The sequence below is a fragment of the Laccaria bicolor genome, genomic scaffold (genome assembly GCF_000143565.1).
Source record: "Laccaria bicolor S238N-H82 LACBIscaffold_57 genomic scaffold, whole genome shotgun sequence".
NCBI classification, from domain to species: domain Eukaryota; kingdom Fungi; phylum Basidiomycota; class Agaricomycetes; order Agaricales; family Hydnangiaceae; genus Laccaria; species Laccaria bicolor.
In genome coordinates, this window is record NW_001889928.1 from 224,558 (window position 1) to 238,167 (window position 13,610).

A 13,610-nucleotide genomic window follows, 5' to 3' on the forward strand; every position below is an offset into this window, starting at 1 on the left:
CATTGATGCCCGCATTTCATGAAGCCCCTACATAATTGCCGCAGGGCATCAACACATGGCCACGGTTTTTCGTTCTTTGCTTCTCCCATTATATGGAGCCAGGACTCGAGGCGGCAGAACTAACGGTCAGCGGTCCGAAAGCAAATCTCCATTTTCTCGAGATCCTCATGAATATCTGGACGATTGGCACTGAGAGGTAATTCCATAGCTGCTTCTCCTCCAGAAAAAATTCCTCCCTTCAACAAAGCGGGCCAGCGATCCGCGACAACCCAAGACCCACAACTTAGCGTTGATAGTAAACCCCAATCCGACCCCTTGATAAATCTTGCGAAATGGACGGCAAATCCGTTTTGATAGTGTTCGTTCATGACCTATGTGGGTTTAAGGAGCTCTCTACGCGAGACTAGGTTGCATGCAAGTAACTGGACGGTTCTCTGCTCTTCCACTCAGATTGAGAGAAATTCAAATCACTATAACTACTACTAGCAGCTGCAGACGCCGCGTTCTCAGCGCGTGATGGAACCGAACAATCTTAGGAGTCTGGGCGCAGAGAGCCTATAAATGAGTTCCCATAATTTTTATACAGACATGGAGGAATTTGGGCGATTCTCTAATACAATACACGAATAATTTACTTCTGTCACACCCAATGATCTTCAACACAACAGCCCTGCGGAAGAGAAAAAAAGAACTGAGACCATAACTTTACTGACGAGGTGCTTCTCTTCCAGAAATGTGATAGAAGATTGAGCCCTGTGGGAGAATTTTTTTTAATCAACTCGTTAAATTTTATTAGTAGAAGAATGAGACACACATTGTACACAGCCTTAACATCGTCCCTCCTCATCTTTCCGTCGGGCGGGGCTATCAAGAGGTAAGTTGCCAACCACTCGAATGCCGACGCAACCCATCCGAACTACCGAATCGAATGGAATCAGTTATTCAATAAAATGCAGAAAATAACGGTATTATCAGAAAATGCGATAACAGAAACGTACGAAATCATAAGGGTTCATATTTCCATGTAACATTCGTACTCCTTCCATGAAAGTCATTTCCTTATGCGGAGGAGCCGAATACATATCAAAGATTTTGTTGAACCGGTCCTCGTCAAACTCGCCAACAGTGGTGTACGCCCCACTGTCTGAGCCATGTTTCCCCTGGATGAGAGCATTGAACGGTGAGGAGTAAACGCGATCCGCAAAATATATGCTTCACTCTGTGGGCCCACTTGATGCTGAGACGGAAGAAAGGGTCGGGCACAACCCCGTCCCAAAGGACGTACCTGTAAAGATTTCAGAAACTCTTGAGTCAGAACGTTACTTTTTGTAGAGATCTTGAAATTACGCACGACAAGCCGCCATGGACGAAGATTGTGGCTAGTATGCAGAAAAAAATGCTGAACTTGAGTGCACGAAAACCTAAAAATCTGGCGATAACAAAGGTTAAAGAATAGATAATCAGATTCTTCAGCCAAGTTTCATAGAGCTCCAAGGACGAACGTATCAAGCGGCCAAATGACCCCATCCCCATCTCGGTCAAAGAAAGCGACGTGGCTCTGAAGGGCAGTGTTTTTCTTGTGGGGGTCGAAACCTTTACCGGGTGCAGGATATGTAGCGTCAACTGGAACTACCATTTTGTATTGGGATTGGATTGAAAAGTTAGAGAAAGGGGTAACCTTACTGGAACTGTGACGTCATTTATTTGCATCTGCTAGCTTCTAATGGATTCGGTATTGAGGTGCCGACCCGTGACTCGATCACAACTTGATCACCAACCATGAACGATATACTCGCGCCAAAGATACCTACAGAACTTCTTGGATTACTATCTGAAGGGCCGAGGGCATGTGTCCAACGCCTAATAGACTTTTTTTCCTCCTCAAATCGGCCACCAGCAGACCTGTCCGTTCGTCATTCGTAGCTGTGTCTAATTTGGTCGAACTTTTGACTCCCTCTCTTCTTTGTAGCTCATCATACCCAAAATCAAAGCTGGGAGCAGTACTGGTACTGTTATATGAAGACTCCGGGAAACTCAGGGTTTTGTTGACGACAAGGGCAAAGACCTTGCGTTTTCAAGGCGGACAGACCGCCCTGCCAGGAGGGATGTTTGAAGAGAGCGACAAGAACCTCGTGGACACGGCGGTAAGTCATATTGTTGTATAAGCTATCAGTATGTTAAAAAGCTTTATGCTAGTATCGTGAGGCTTATGAAGAAGTGAATCTTCCGTTAGCCTGCCCACATATACATACTCTTGGTATTCTGGAACCCCACGCGTTCCACAGCCTTGCTGTTACACCAGTGGTCGCTCTCCTCACTAATTCTCAAATTTTAAACTCGCTTCAGAACGAGAAAAGGGAGGTCGATCACATCTTCACCCATCCACTGAAAGCGATCATCGACCCTACACTCGCCGCCGCCGAACCACTTGTCGTACATGGAAGCGATTATTGGACATTCGATACTAAATATCATGTATGTTTTACTCCATGGCGTTTTTAACCGTCATGTCATTTTTTTTTTTGCTACAGAACCATCAAGATTATGTCGCCCAAAAATTAGGCGGCCTGATATATCGGATGCATTGCTTCCAAACATCAGCATCCCCGATAAGGGGCCTTACCTCCGATATCCTCGTGCGTCTACTGTGCTTTGTGTTGGTTTAGCGATGTTGAACGATTTTTTTTTGCTGCAGATTCAGACCGCCAAAGTTGCTTACGCGGAGAACACAACTTACGACCGGTTTGCAAAACATCAACTGAAGACATTTGCGGAAATGGACGCTTATTTGAAAGCAAGAGTAGCGAAGGGAGCGCAACCCGAATCGGAGCAGGCATCCTGAACGTGTGGCAATACCTCTTCATATTGCTATTTAAGGACACTTTCTTTTCAGCGCTTGAAGCTTATTGTTAGACGTCGTGCGAGACCAATGCCCGTCCAGATCTCCCAGCCCGCGAGCCAATGTGCTGCCAAAACAATTCCTTTTTGAGCGCTTGACATGATAACAATTATCCCATTCTTTGAGTTTCAAATTTCAACGTTTCGACACTTATTCCACAGACGGATATAACAACATCTACGATACCACAGCACACCTGGATAACGTGAACATCAGCTCATGATCAAAACACAACATAGATAAAACACAGATATGCACGCACTGCGCACGTATTATGATTCGGTGCACACAACGCGGGAGAGTACGGCCTCTTCCGCCGAATTGAGTACGTTGGGCACGACATGGAGGGACCAGTCATCACTACTAGCTACTCCGACTCGGAACTTGCTCCTCGAAAGCCTGAGAGAAAACAAATTATATCAATTTTAGGCGAATGGTAACAAATTCCTGGGCTTCAGACATGGGATCGTCGGAGCTTACGACTTAAATTGACAGTTGAAGTAAACCAATAAGTATTCATCGATGTCCACCCTTCAACCTCTCCAAGTCGAGTTCCCCATCTGGCAACACAAGATGTCAGTGGTTGTTGAATATGATCGACTTCGATAAACATGATCTCTGCCACCCTCTGACACGAGCAGTCAGTGCTTTAAGCCCTGTGGGGAATTCTGGGGGAAAGGCTAACTATGGGCATTTTTGGAATTCGGAAGATCTACCATCTCCGAAGAATGCATCTCTAGATATCATATAATCGGGGGTTCTTAAGCCATGCAGCTTCGTAAATCTTGATGACGGCTGGCTATCTGGAAAATATATTAGGAACATTTGAGGGTTGATTGAGGAACGACAAGTTGAACCGCAGCAACAGAATTCAAATATGTTTATAGGACGCAGCCTGCAGTGTGTTTGATATGTCGCGTTTGGTGGCTTGGGATTTCAGATCTATCACTGCCAGGGACTTGAGGGCCGTAAAAGCCTGGCCAGTGAGCAATCGACGGCCTCATGGCGCTCTCCAAGGGAATGGCGCGCGTACATGGGAAGATCGGCTGAGCGTCAGCAATGGAGTGACTAAATGCAGGAGGTGGGCGCTGGTGATTGGGATGAAGTACAGTGGAACGATCAGTCATGGGAAAGGGGGCTCAAGAGAACAGCTAAAACTCTAGATTGAATTTGACACCGAGCAATGATGATATCGATCCTACAACCGGTTTATCAAAATTGATTCTTATGTATCTAATCATCACAATTGCAGAGTTGAGAAAATACTATATTGCAGATGGCAGAAAGATACAGATGCGGTGGAGAAAACATACAGTCCGCGCCCAACCCAACAAAACAGAGAGGACAAAGAGATAAAGAGGGATAACGGCTACTTGGATATCTTCAGGAGTTCGACCTCGAATTTGAGGATTGAATTTGGCGGTATCACAGGTGGAAAGCCGCGAGGACCATAAGCCTACAGGCCCGTTAGAAAAAGACGCCAGGAGGGGTGAATAAAAACACGGACGAAATCAGGGGAAGCGGTGAGAATGGCCTTCTGGCCCAGTGATAGTTGAGGTACGCCTAATCTCGTCGGCAATTAAGCATACAGCGTAGGGAGATAGGCAACCTACCCTCATCCCAGCCCTTGATCACTTTACCGACACCTATCTCTGTTTCAAATGGAATCCCTCTGACAAAGTAGGCATTTGTTCAGATATCCTTCATGGTTGTTATATAGGGGATGCTCACCGTTCCCGACTCGAGTCGAAGACGCTTCCATCTTCAAGAGTTCCGATGTAGTGAATCGTCACCTTATCTGCAAAGGAGTGCGAAGATCTGAGTGGATGATCGCGCAGGGAAATGGTAATGACGCACCGCCCTTCTTGGGGTACGTTTTGCCGTCGCCAGGAGACAGTGTCTGTATCGTAACAACCTGTAGAAGATAAATATGAGTGGGAGATGCGAAACAGATGCATACCCACCATGTCGTACAGTGGTAATGAAGGAATCAACAGAGGGCGCAAAAGTGCAGAACTGACTGAAGCAGTTCAGACATTTATACGTAGGAGACGGGGCGGATCCTGGCCAGTACACGCGTTCCATTTCTTGTTATCGATATCGATGCAATTACGAGACACGGGGTTAGTAGCTTCTCATTCCTTCCGATTCAGCTTTTACAACTCCATGATCGACTACGCCGGGAAAGGCGCAACCCGTTTTAGCTCTAGTGTCAGCCCCTAGGATAGAACCTGTCAATCGGGACCCTGCTGTGTATTCGTTGTTTCCTGAAGGCTCGTAGAAAAGGAAAGATAAAGTTTTAACAGCACTGACGGCGTGTTCAGGGATAAGGAGCCTTGTTTCTGTCACAGAGATCCGCGGAAACATCCATTGAATGTGGGGGGAAGGGGGATCAAGGTTTAAGATCAAGGTTGGAATGGTTTGCAAAGCTCAGACCAGGTTTTTGTCAATCGCAAGTGTAGCCCAAGAAGACGGCCCAGTATCGATGATCAACAAAGGTCGACTATACAGATCGTAGTATGGCGTCCCTTCAAAACAAATCGTCCGCTGGCCATGACATCGTGGTTGGGGAATGAGGGTAAGGAGGTATACATAAATGGAATCTCAAAGACCATAAAGACGTTTGCCCAGTCGGGGGAAAGGCACAGATCAGGTCCTCCGGAACGATCGGTCTTGCACGTGTGGAAATCACGAGAACAACTTCCAGCGATAGCGATGGCCCTAAGAACGTGCACGGTTCGAGACTTTGTCTAAATAAACTGAGAAGAGCATGGTAGGAGGGAAAGGATTAAGATCAAAGCACTGAATCATGAATGCGTGGAGCATTACCCTCAGATCGGACATATTAGTAGATCTAATTGAAGGTGGACCAGGTGTATTTCATATCCAGAGGGCCTCTCAGAAAAATGATGTTGTGATCCTGTGATATTGCCTAGGCTTAGATCCCAGTGAATCTACAATAGAAGTTTCGCCGAGGTTTGATACACAGATCAACAAGACTCAGAACAGCGTAGATATGCATGAGAGGTTTGACGCACAGAATCTCAAGGTATGACCCAAAGAGGTGGGTTGGCGACGAAACCTAGGCAGACTGTGCACTGGCATTGCCCGAGGTGGAAAGCATATCGCACTGGAACAGAATGCAAAGCCGTCCGTAGGCTCGGAAACACACAGAGACAGGTAAAAGTCCACGAAGCGAGAGCGTATAGGAAGCGCATAGGTCAGCTTGTTTAAAAGGAGTGAAAAGAGCCCTCTGCCCAAGTTGAAGCCTAAAGATTCTCATCACGTGACATAAAGTAACGCGTCGCTTTCTTGGACCCAACAGGAAGAGAACTGAAGAGCAACAAATTCAGCAATTATGGACTTTATCTGTCGACCCCCCCCGCGCTTCCACCTACGTCGTGTTGAGCCTTGCTCCTTTTAATGATCTTCCAAATTGAAAGCCATAGCAATGTAGCTTGTTGAAACTCAGGAATCATCACGGATGGACATCTGTTGTACTTAAAGTCGTCGCAGAAGCTCATAAAAAAGAATCCCACGAAATTTGATGCAAGATAGTTAGATACATCATACGCGAGATAATCTTTAGATCCGCGGTGTCACATTACACTTTCACTTAACCCTCCTACGATTCAATAAGTTTTTAATAATTTAACATTAGATAAGTCAGGGCGAACTGACCTCAGTAGGTTGCTCTTGCTGGGCTTTGCGACCTCGGCCACCACGTCCGCCGCCGCCACGTCGACCACCTCCACCACGTCGGCCACCTCCACGGCCACCACCGCCTCGGGGCGCCCGAGCAATGAGCTCCTCGATCTCCTCAATCTGGCGGGCTTCGAGTTCTGGATCAAACTCGCGAGTGGCTACCTCAGCGGGAGGAGCTTCAGCGGGTGCGGCCTCTGCTGCAGGGGCAGCTGCTTTCCTGCCACCCCTGTGTTTTCGACCGCGGCCGTGACGACCTTTTCTGCCATGCTAGAGAATACTTGTGAGCTCAGAGCCACGAAATACCGAAGAAAAAAGTACCCTGCCGCGAGCCTCAAGCTCTTCGATGAACTCGCGAGTGGCTACCTCAGCGGGAGGAGCCTCAGCGGGTGCGGCCTCTGCTGCAGGGGCAGCTGCTTTCCTGCCACCCCTGTGTTTTCGACCGCGGCCGTGACGACCTTTTCTGCCATGCTAGAGAATAGTTGTAAGCCCCGAGCTACAAAATGCCGAATGAAAAAGTAAATACCCTGCCGCGAGCCTCAAGCTCTTCGATGAACTCGCGAGTGGCTACCTCAGCGGGAGGAGCTTCAGCGGGTGCGGCCTCTGCTGCAGGAGCAGCTGCTTTCCTGCCACCCCTGTGTTTTCGACCGCGGCCGTGACGGCCTTTTCTGCCATGCTAGAGAATCCTTGTGAGCTCCGAGCTACGAAATGCAGAAGGAAAAAGTAAATACCCTGCCGCGAGCCTCGAGCTCCTCATCGACATCACGCTCTTCAATAGACTGCGCATTGAAGTTGTTAGATTATTTTATAGCAGCAACCGAAAGCGACTTACCGAATCGAGTTCACGGGTGGTGAGTTCGCTCTCAATTTCGCGGGCTTCCAGGTCAAGATCGAAGTCCCGAGCGTCGAGATCAAAATCAAGTTCTCGAACCTCCAGATCAGTATCGAAGTCGCGAGCTTCAAGGGAGGTGATATCGTATTCCTATCAAGCGAATCGTTATATCGATGTAACGTCGTCATAGCACAAACCTCAAGCTTACCTGAGCCAGAACGCTGCTACCTCCGAAGGCGACGGCAGCGATTAGAGCAATGCTAGTTGAGAAACGCATGGTATTTATGAACGAGCTAGAATATGGGCTAGTGGTTATTGATCTGTTTTTTTTTCTATAAGAAAAATAATCGACGCACAGCTGAAGGGTGTGTTTTGAATAAAAAAAAATGTAAGACGTAGGACCAGCCTAGGATCTGCAAGATGGAGGATGAGTGTGATATGAGAGGGGGCAGTAGGCGAAATACCTGAGATGTGATGATATGGGAATGCACCGGGCACTGAGGAATGAAGGACGCCCATTCACCGTTTATATAGAGATTGGCCTTCAGGGGTGACAGACGGCATGTCTAACCAAGCTTTCGGCATATCCTTGGAGTTCGGATGTCTGGATGACAGTTTCGTACTTATTCGAGGCAGTGCTCCCTTGACGCATCCCCTTCAGGGGAAACATACGAGTGTCAGATCGTCTTGACATGCTTACTCAAGAAGGTAAGTGTCAACCAAGAGTTAACCACATATTTCTACACAAATATACGGGGGACCTAGAATTGATAGAGATGATTGTAAGAGTATGGTCAGCGTCAGGACTCCCATAATCAAGTAGCGAAAAACAAGTTGCAGACTCACAAGACCTCGTCGGCTTTACACGAATCATCCGCTGACATTCTCTGTCCGTGAGGCCTTGAGGCCGGACAATCAAAGTTTCATCCATTCTAAATCGGCAGGATGATGATGCAGAAGTGGATGCAGGCGTCGCTTTAGGCAGGAGACATGATCGTTTTTTTCCGAAAGCAATTGATCCAAATTTGACCATTGAGCAAAATCCACAACAGTGCACAACACACATCGCCTTGGAACGTTCGCCCAGCTCAACCCAGGCTCAACCTTTGGTTACTTGCGCAGTACATTGTCGCAACGCGTTCCATCAAGATGGACGCAAACCTGAATGCGAGAACCCGCATTTTTTGATATCTGCCATGAGCTCTCTGCCATCATTCGCAGTTACCCACCGAATATGGCGTTTTCGGCGACGTGTTTGCACCCTGTTTTGCATACAGATACGGTAAGTACTTTCTCTCCACTTTATCAAGAAAACGAATATCACAATCAGCAGGGCTTCGTTTGTTACGGCTCCGAGGTGGACTGATGGACGCCCAGAGGATCTGTACGTCAATCGACTGCGAAACCATGACATATCAAGCCGTGGTGTATTTTGGTCAAGAAGCTCGACACCGAAACATCTGTTTCGGGCTGCGAGACCATGAGAAGTTCAAGACTGTAGAAGTACTAGCTCGACAGGTTACAACTTCAAGAAAACGAGTCGTGAAAGTAACTTACCGGGTCGTATGTGCGGCATCGCCATCAATAATGGATCAGGTTACAGACAGAATGAATCCATACCAACCGAGATTGGCGCCGACTGGCGTGGGTTTGCCCTGGAACCAACCTGGAACAGCTTTAAAAGCTCCAGGCTCCGGATCCAACCAGACTCACCTCCAAAATTCGGCGAACTTTACGGAAAAAATCGCACAGAGATCGATTGTGTTTCGCTGTTCTTCCCATGTTGGCTGAAATGTAGGATGACGAAATGCAAATGCTCATATATCGTAGCACTAGAAGAGGGGGGGCATTTGAAAAGCTGACATAAGTAAGCCGTGACGTTAGGTCACATCAAGAGATAGCATGAGCCGATACCGCCGGTGAGGATTCTGCCAATAAGTACGCCTGGTGCCATTGACAACGACAGAGTCAAAGTCGCATTCAGCGAAGAAAGGTCCGGATGCTTGGTCGAAGGGCGGGATCCTGGATGGCCACTCTTAGAAGAAGTACAGAGTCACGAGGCTCACGTGGCCAAGGTTCGAATACTAACATTGACAAAACACTTGCCAAGTCAACTAAAACGTCTTGACTGTTGACCAACTGTTGACGAAGGAACTTCTGGAGTCTCCACTAGTTCACTACAATTTTCTCAGACTTTACCTTGTATTGGACCTTTTTCATGCCATTACATCGAGCATATACTGGACCCCGCAGGAAACTCTTGCTCGCGCTCGACGTGGGCACAACGTACAGTGGAATTTCTTATAGGCGCGTTTCCCTGCCCTATCATAGTTGGTAGAAAATCTTATAATGTTCACTTTAACAATAGTATTCTCGAACCAGGAAAAATACCGGAAATCAAAAGCGTAGTTAGGCACGTTACGTCCACTTCGTTCACGTCCCTCGGTTGACATGCGAATGCGTGAATGAACATACTTAGGTTTCCCGCACAAGAGCAAATTAGCGGGGCATCAAAGATCCCGACAATTGTCCTCTACAACCGGCAAGGAGAAGTCAAAGCCGTCGGAGCTGAAGCTATCAGCGAGGACACTCTGGTCGAAGCTGAGAAGCGGGGCTGGCTAAAGGCTGAATGGTCAGTTGAACACTTGTTTCACGTCGCTGAGCCTGAAAGCTTCATTCCAGGTTCAAACTGCATCTCCGGAACAATATAAATGAGAGGCCCAATATCGCTGAAGAAATCCCTCCTCTTCCGAAAGGGAAATCTGCCGTTGATGCTCTTGCCGATATTCTCCGCTACCTGTTTACTTGTTCTTCGGATTATATTCAAGATACTGATGTGAACGGAAGGGAGTTATGGCTCACTCTCAAGGATGACATTCATTTTGTATTGTCCCACCCAAATGGATGGGAAGGTTTGCAACAGGACAGTCTGCGCGAAGCTGCTGTTCTGGCAGGACTCATCCCACGAGATCATTCAGGATATTCAAGGCTATCGTTCGTCACCGAAGGGGAAGCCAGTCTCCATTTTGCGGTTCAGAATGGACTTCCCTCAGGTGTTATAGAAGTTTGTTTTTCTAATAGACCCTCTCTTCGTAGTGCACTATCTGATAAGTACAGAGGCAGGAGGGTGTCGTCATCGTGGATGCAGGCGGTGGCACAATCGATATCAGTGCTTACCAACGGCATCCACAAAAAGAGAGGTACAGCGAAATTTCTGTTCCTCAATGTACGTGGATTCTCCTCTCCGGTGTTACTCGCCAATGCTCTCGATTCTAGGTCACTTCCATGGCTCAACTTTTGTCACCGTTAACGCGCGAAAATGGCTTTCCAGTGCGTTATTTCAAATGGCAGATGGCTTTTTGTCCGATATTTTGAAAATCACTTACAGAGTTTCTTGCTAAATCCCCTTATCGTACTGACATTGAGAATATCGTCAAATGTTTTGATTCCACAACCAAACATCGATTTAAAGACGAAAATGTGCCACAATTTGTGAAATTCGGTTCAAATCGTGACAACGACCCAAAATGCAATATTGTTCGTGGTCGGTTAGAAATTCCTGGGTACGCTTCAACCACCAACTTGCCTTCTCGACTACCCTCTGGTGCTGATATATTATTTCAAGGCAAACTGTTTCTGAATGGTTCGCTCCATCGGTTCTCTGTATTATCGATGCTATTCTTCAACAGAAGAAGGCAGGGCTCAGTATTTCAGTCGGTTGAACACCTTACTCTCTTTTGTGCTTGGTGCTTATGTATTTCCAGCATGTTGTCATGGTTGGTGGATTCGCATGCAGTGAATGGCTTTGTGAGCGAGTGAAGCGATGTCTCACACCACTTGGATTGAGTGTTTTCCGCGCTGAAACTCATGTGTTAGTGATTCTTTTGTTTTTCAAATTTAATTTTCTTTTGCTGATTTATTGACGGTCAGCAACAAGGCAGTTTCCGATGGCGCCATTTCATTCTACGTTGACCGCTATGTTTCATCTCGCATCTCGAGATATACATTTGGTGTTTACCTTCATGATCTTTATGATCCCACTAACCCAGAACACATCAAACGTATACGAACAAAGATACTGTATCCTGACCATGAAGAGAGGATTCCTGGTTTGTTTTCTGTTATCTTGCCGAAAGTAAGTCGGGCAAGGAAGTATGATATAATCTCCTCTCTTGTCATTTACCTTCTCTTTTGAAGAATACACAGGTTGATGAACTTACGGAGTTTCGTCTGGCTGTCAGCCAAAGTCACCAATCAAAGGCTCATTTTGAAGATATCTTCTCCACCGTATCTTGTTACCTTGGTGACAATGTCTCCTCTACGATGTGGAAAGATGTTGAAGGTAGTGAGTGCAAATTTCAAGTTCTGATTCTGCCAATGTATACCCTCCCCAGAATTGTACAGAGACCTATGTTGGATCAAAGCCAACGTTCCGATCCGCCCTCAACGGTGTGCCAAAGGAAGGGGGAAAAATCGGCAATATTTTTTCCGGGTGGATTATGATATTGTCCTATTGTTTGGCTTGACGGAGTTGAAGGCGCAGATTGCGTGGAAGGAGAAGGTAAGTCTTCCAAATTTATCGCTTTCAAAATCATTAATTGACCAATTCAATCAAGGGTGTCGAAAAGCGGTATGTTTGAATCAACCCAACGTGAAGGTGCACTGAGATCATTCCGTTTAGTGGACCTGCTAATATTGTGTACATGCCTAATGAGTAAGTAGGTAGAAGATGTGGGATCTTGACGAATGATTTATTATCCAGTCGAACATTTTTCCAACTCTTCGCTTGTGACGCTAACAAATATTCTCAATTCCCTGGGTGAAAAAAATACGGGGAGACGATTTCAGGCCTTCGCCTATTTTTTTTTTTAAGCGGCAACGACGTCCTCATTGAATTTGAGGAAATTTTGACAAGGTACCGACGTGGAGTCAAGAAGCGAGCAAATACCACCAAACACTTACTCATCCTTCGGTAACAGGGTTTGTCATCGTGCTCCGTAGAGTACAAAAGCCCTCCATCGAACCGGCAGGCTAGCATAAGCCCCCGAAATTGTGAGTACCCTTGACCCTAGACCGTTTGGATGCATTGTGAAGGTGCTGGAAACGCTGGATTGTGATTTTGAAGGGTGGATGGAGATGGAATTGGGTGGATGACGTTTTGTGCAAGTTTGCTGACTGGTTTTTCGTAGAGATAAAAATGGGTCGTCGTCCCGCTCGCTGCTACCGCTACTGCAAAAACAAGCCATACCCCAAGTCAAGGTATAACCGTGGTGTCCCCGATCCCAAGGTATGTGCACATATCTATCTTACTGCAGTTTTACATCCCTAACTTTTTGTAGATTCGCATTTTCGATCTTGGAAGGAAACGTGCCTCAGTCGACGAATTCCCCTTCTGCTGCCATCTGGTTTCCGACGAATACGAGCAGCTCTCCTCTGAAGCACTTGAAGCCGCCCGTATCTGCGCCAACAAATATGTTACCAAGACTTCCGGCAAGGACTCCTTCCACATGCGCGTGAGGGTGCATCCATTCCACGTTATCAGGATCAACAAGATGTTGAGTTGCGCTGGAGCTGATCGGTGAGATTCCCCCCCTATCTCAGTTGGCATTGCGACTGATTAACCTTGGGATAGACTGCAAACTGGTATGCGTGGAGCTTGGGGCAAGCCATACGGAACCGTTGCGCGTGTCAACATTGGCCAGGTCATCCTTTCCATTCGTTGCAAGGACGCCAACGCACCTGTTATTATGGAAGCTCTTCGCCGCGCTCGTTACAAGTTCCCTGGAAGACAGAAGATCATCGTTTCGAAGAAGTGGGGTTTCACAAATGTTGCGAAGGGTGACTATTTGAAACTCAAGGAGGAGAAGAAGGTGTTACAGTGAGTATCGTGACCTTTCTACATTTTGAGAGTGCGGAACTAATGGGGTTTGTAGGGACGGAGCATACGTGCAGTTCATCAGGCCAAAGGGTCCTCTGGAGCAGAACTTGCGCAACCAGCTCCGCGCTTGAGATATTTTCGTCCCCTCAAGTGCCTTAGTTGTGTGCTCCTGTGTATATGTCGGTACTTGATTGGAATGTTGAACTTCTTTCTCTCGGATTTTTAGCCCGCTATGGGCGTCTGCGGAGCTCCTTAACCGCCACCTTGCCATTGTCTATCAGATGGAGCTCTTTCTACAT

General features: G+C 47.0%; 5 protein-coding genes across 5 annotated transcripts; 2 read left to right on the plus strand and 3 right to left on the minus strand.

Annotated features, from left to right (window-relative positions):
* Positions 1–705: 705 nt before the first annotated feature.
* LACBIDRAFT_333964 (uncharacterized protein) lies at positions 706–2,153 on the minus strand (the record flags this gene model as incomplete). The annotated part of the gene is made up of 8 exons (XM_001888687.1): positions 706–753; positions 815–916; positions 999–1,160; positions 1,219–1,285; positions 1,352–1,429; positions 1,503–1,688; positions 1,812–1,902; positions 2,090–2,153. 8 exons carry the CDS (start codon positions 2,151–2,153, stop codon positions 706–708), a joined length of 798 nt encoding a protein of 265 aa, XP_001888722.1.
* Positions 2,154–4,268: 2,115 nt separating this feature from the next.
* On the minus strand, positions 4,269–4,866 carry LACBIDRAFT_313158 (uncharacterized protein; the record flags this gene model as incomplete). Its single annotated transcript, XM_001888688.1, has 6 exons — positions 4,269–4,355; positions 4,407–4,462; positions 4,513–4,571; positions 4,631–4,697; positions 4,757–4,814; positions 4,864–4,866. The coding sequence occupies 6 exons, from the start codon at positions 4,864–4,866 to the stop codon at positions 4,269–4,271; spliced, it is 330 nt and encodes a 109-aa protein (XP_001888723.1).
* A 1,562-nt stretch (positions 4,867–6,428) lies between these two features.
* MISSP31 (ectomycorrhiza-regulated small secreted protein) lies at positions 6,429–7,818 on the minus strand. The gene is made up of 8 exons (XM_001888689.1): positions 7,790–7,818; positions 7,642–7,726; positions 7,434–7,583; positions 7,333–7,380; positions 7,128–7,277; positions 6,923–7,072; positions 6,580–6,871; positions 6,429–6,519 (listed from the first exon to the last, which is right to left on the minus strand). Exons 2-8 carry the CDS (start codon positions 7,708–7,710, stop codon positions 6,512–6,514), a joined length of 867 nt encoding a protein of 288 aa, XP_001888724.1. The 5' UTR covers positions 7,711–7,726; positions 7,790–7,818; the 3' UTR covers positions 6,429–6,511.
* A 1,517-nt stretch (positions 7,819–9,335) lies between these two features.
* On the plus strand, positions 9,336–12,256 carry LACBIDRAFT_333967 (uncharacterized protein; the record flags this gene model as incomplete). The annotated part of the gene is made up of 16 exons (XM_001888620.1): positions 9,336–9,352; positions 9,373–9,508; positions 9,607–9,719; positions 9,913–10,065; positions 10,116–10,497; positions 10,551–10,659; positions 10,710–10,763; positions 10,822–10,996; positions 11,059–11,146; positions 11,198–11,304; positions 11,364–11,568; positions 11,640–11,778; positions 11,828–11,994; positions 12,050–12,063; positions 12,115–12,147; positions 12,196–12,256. 16 exons carry the CDS (start codon positions 9,336–9,338, stop codon positions 12,254–12,256), a joined length of 1,953 nt encoding a protein of 650 aa, XP_001888655.1.
* A 152-nt stretch (positions 12,257–12,408) lies between these two features.
* On the plus strand, positions 12,409–13,529 carry LACBIDRAFT_192765 (60S ribosomal protein L10). Its single transcript, XM_001888621.1, has 5 exons — positions 12,409–12,485; positions 12,623–12,720; positions 12,773–13,011; positions 13,066–13,311; positions 13,367–13,529. Exons 2-5 carry the CDS (start codon positions 12,631–12,633, stop codon positions 13,440–13,442), a joined length of 651 nt encoding a protein of 216 aa, XP_001888656.1. The 5' UTR covers positions 12,409–12,485; positions 12,623–12,630; the 3' UTR covers positions 13,443–13,529.
* Positions 13,530–13,610: the final 81 nt, after the last annotated feature.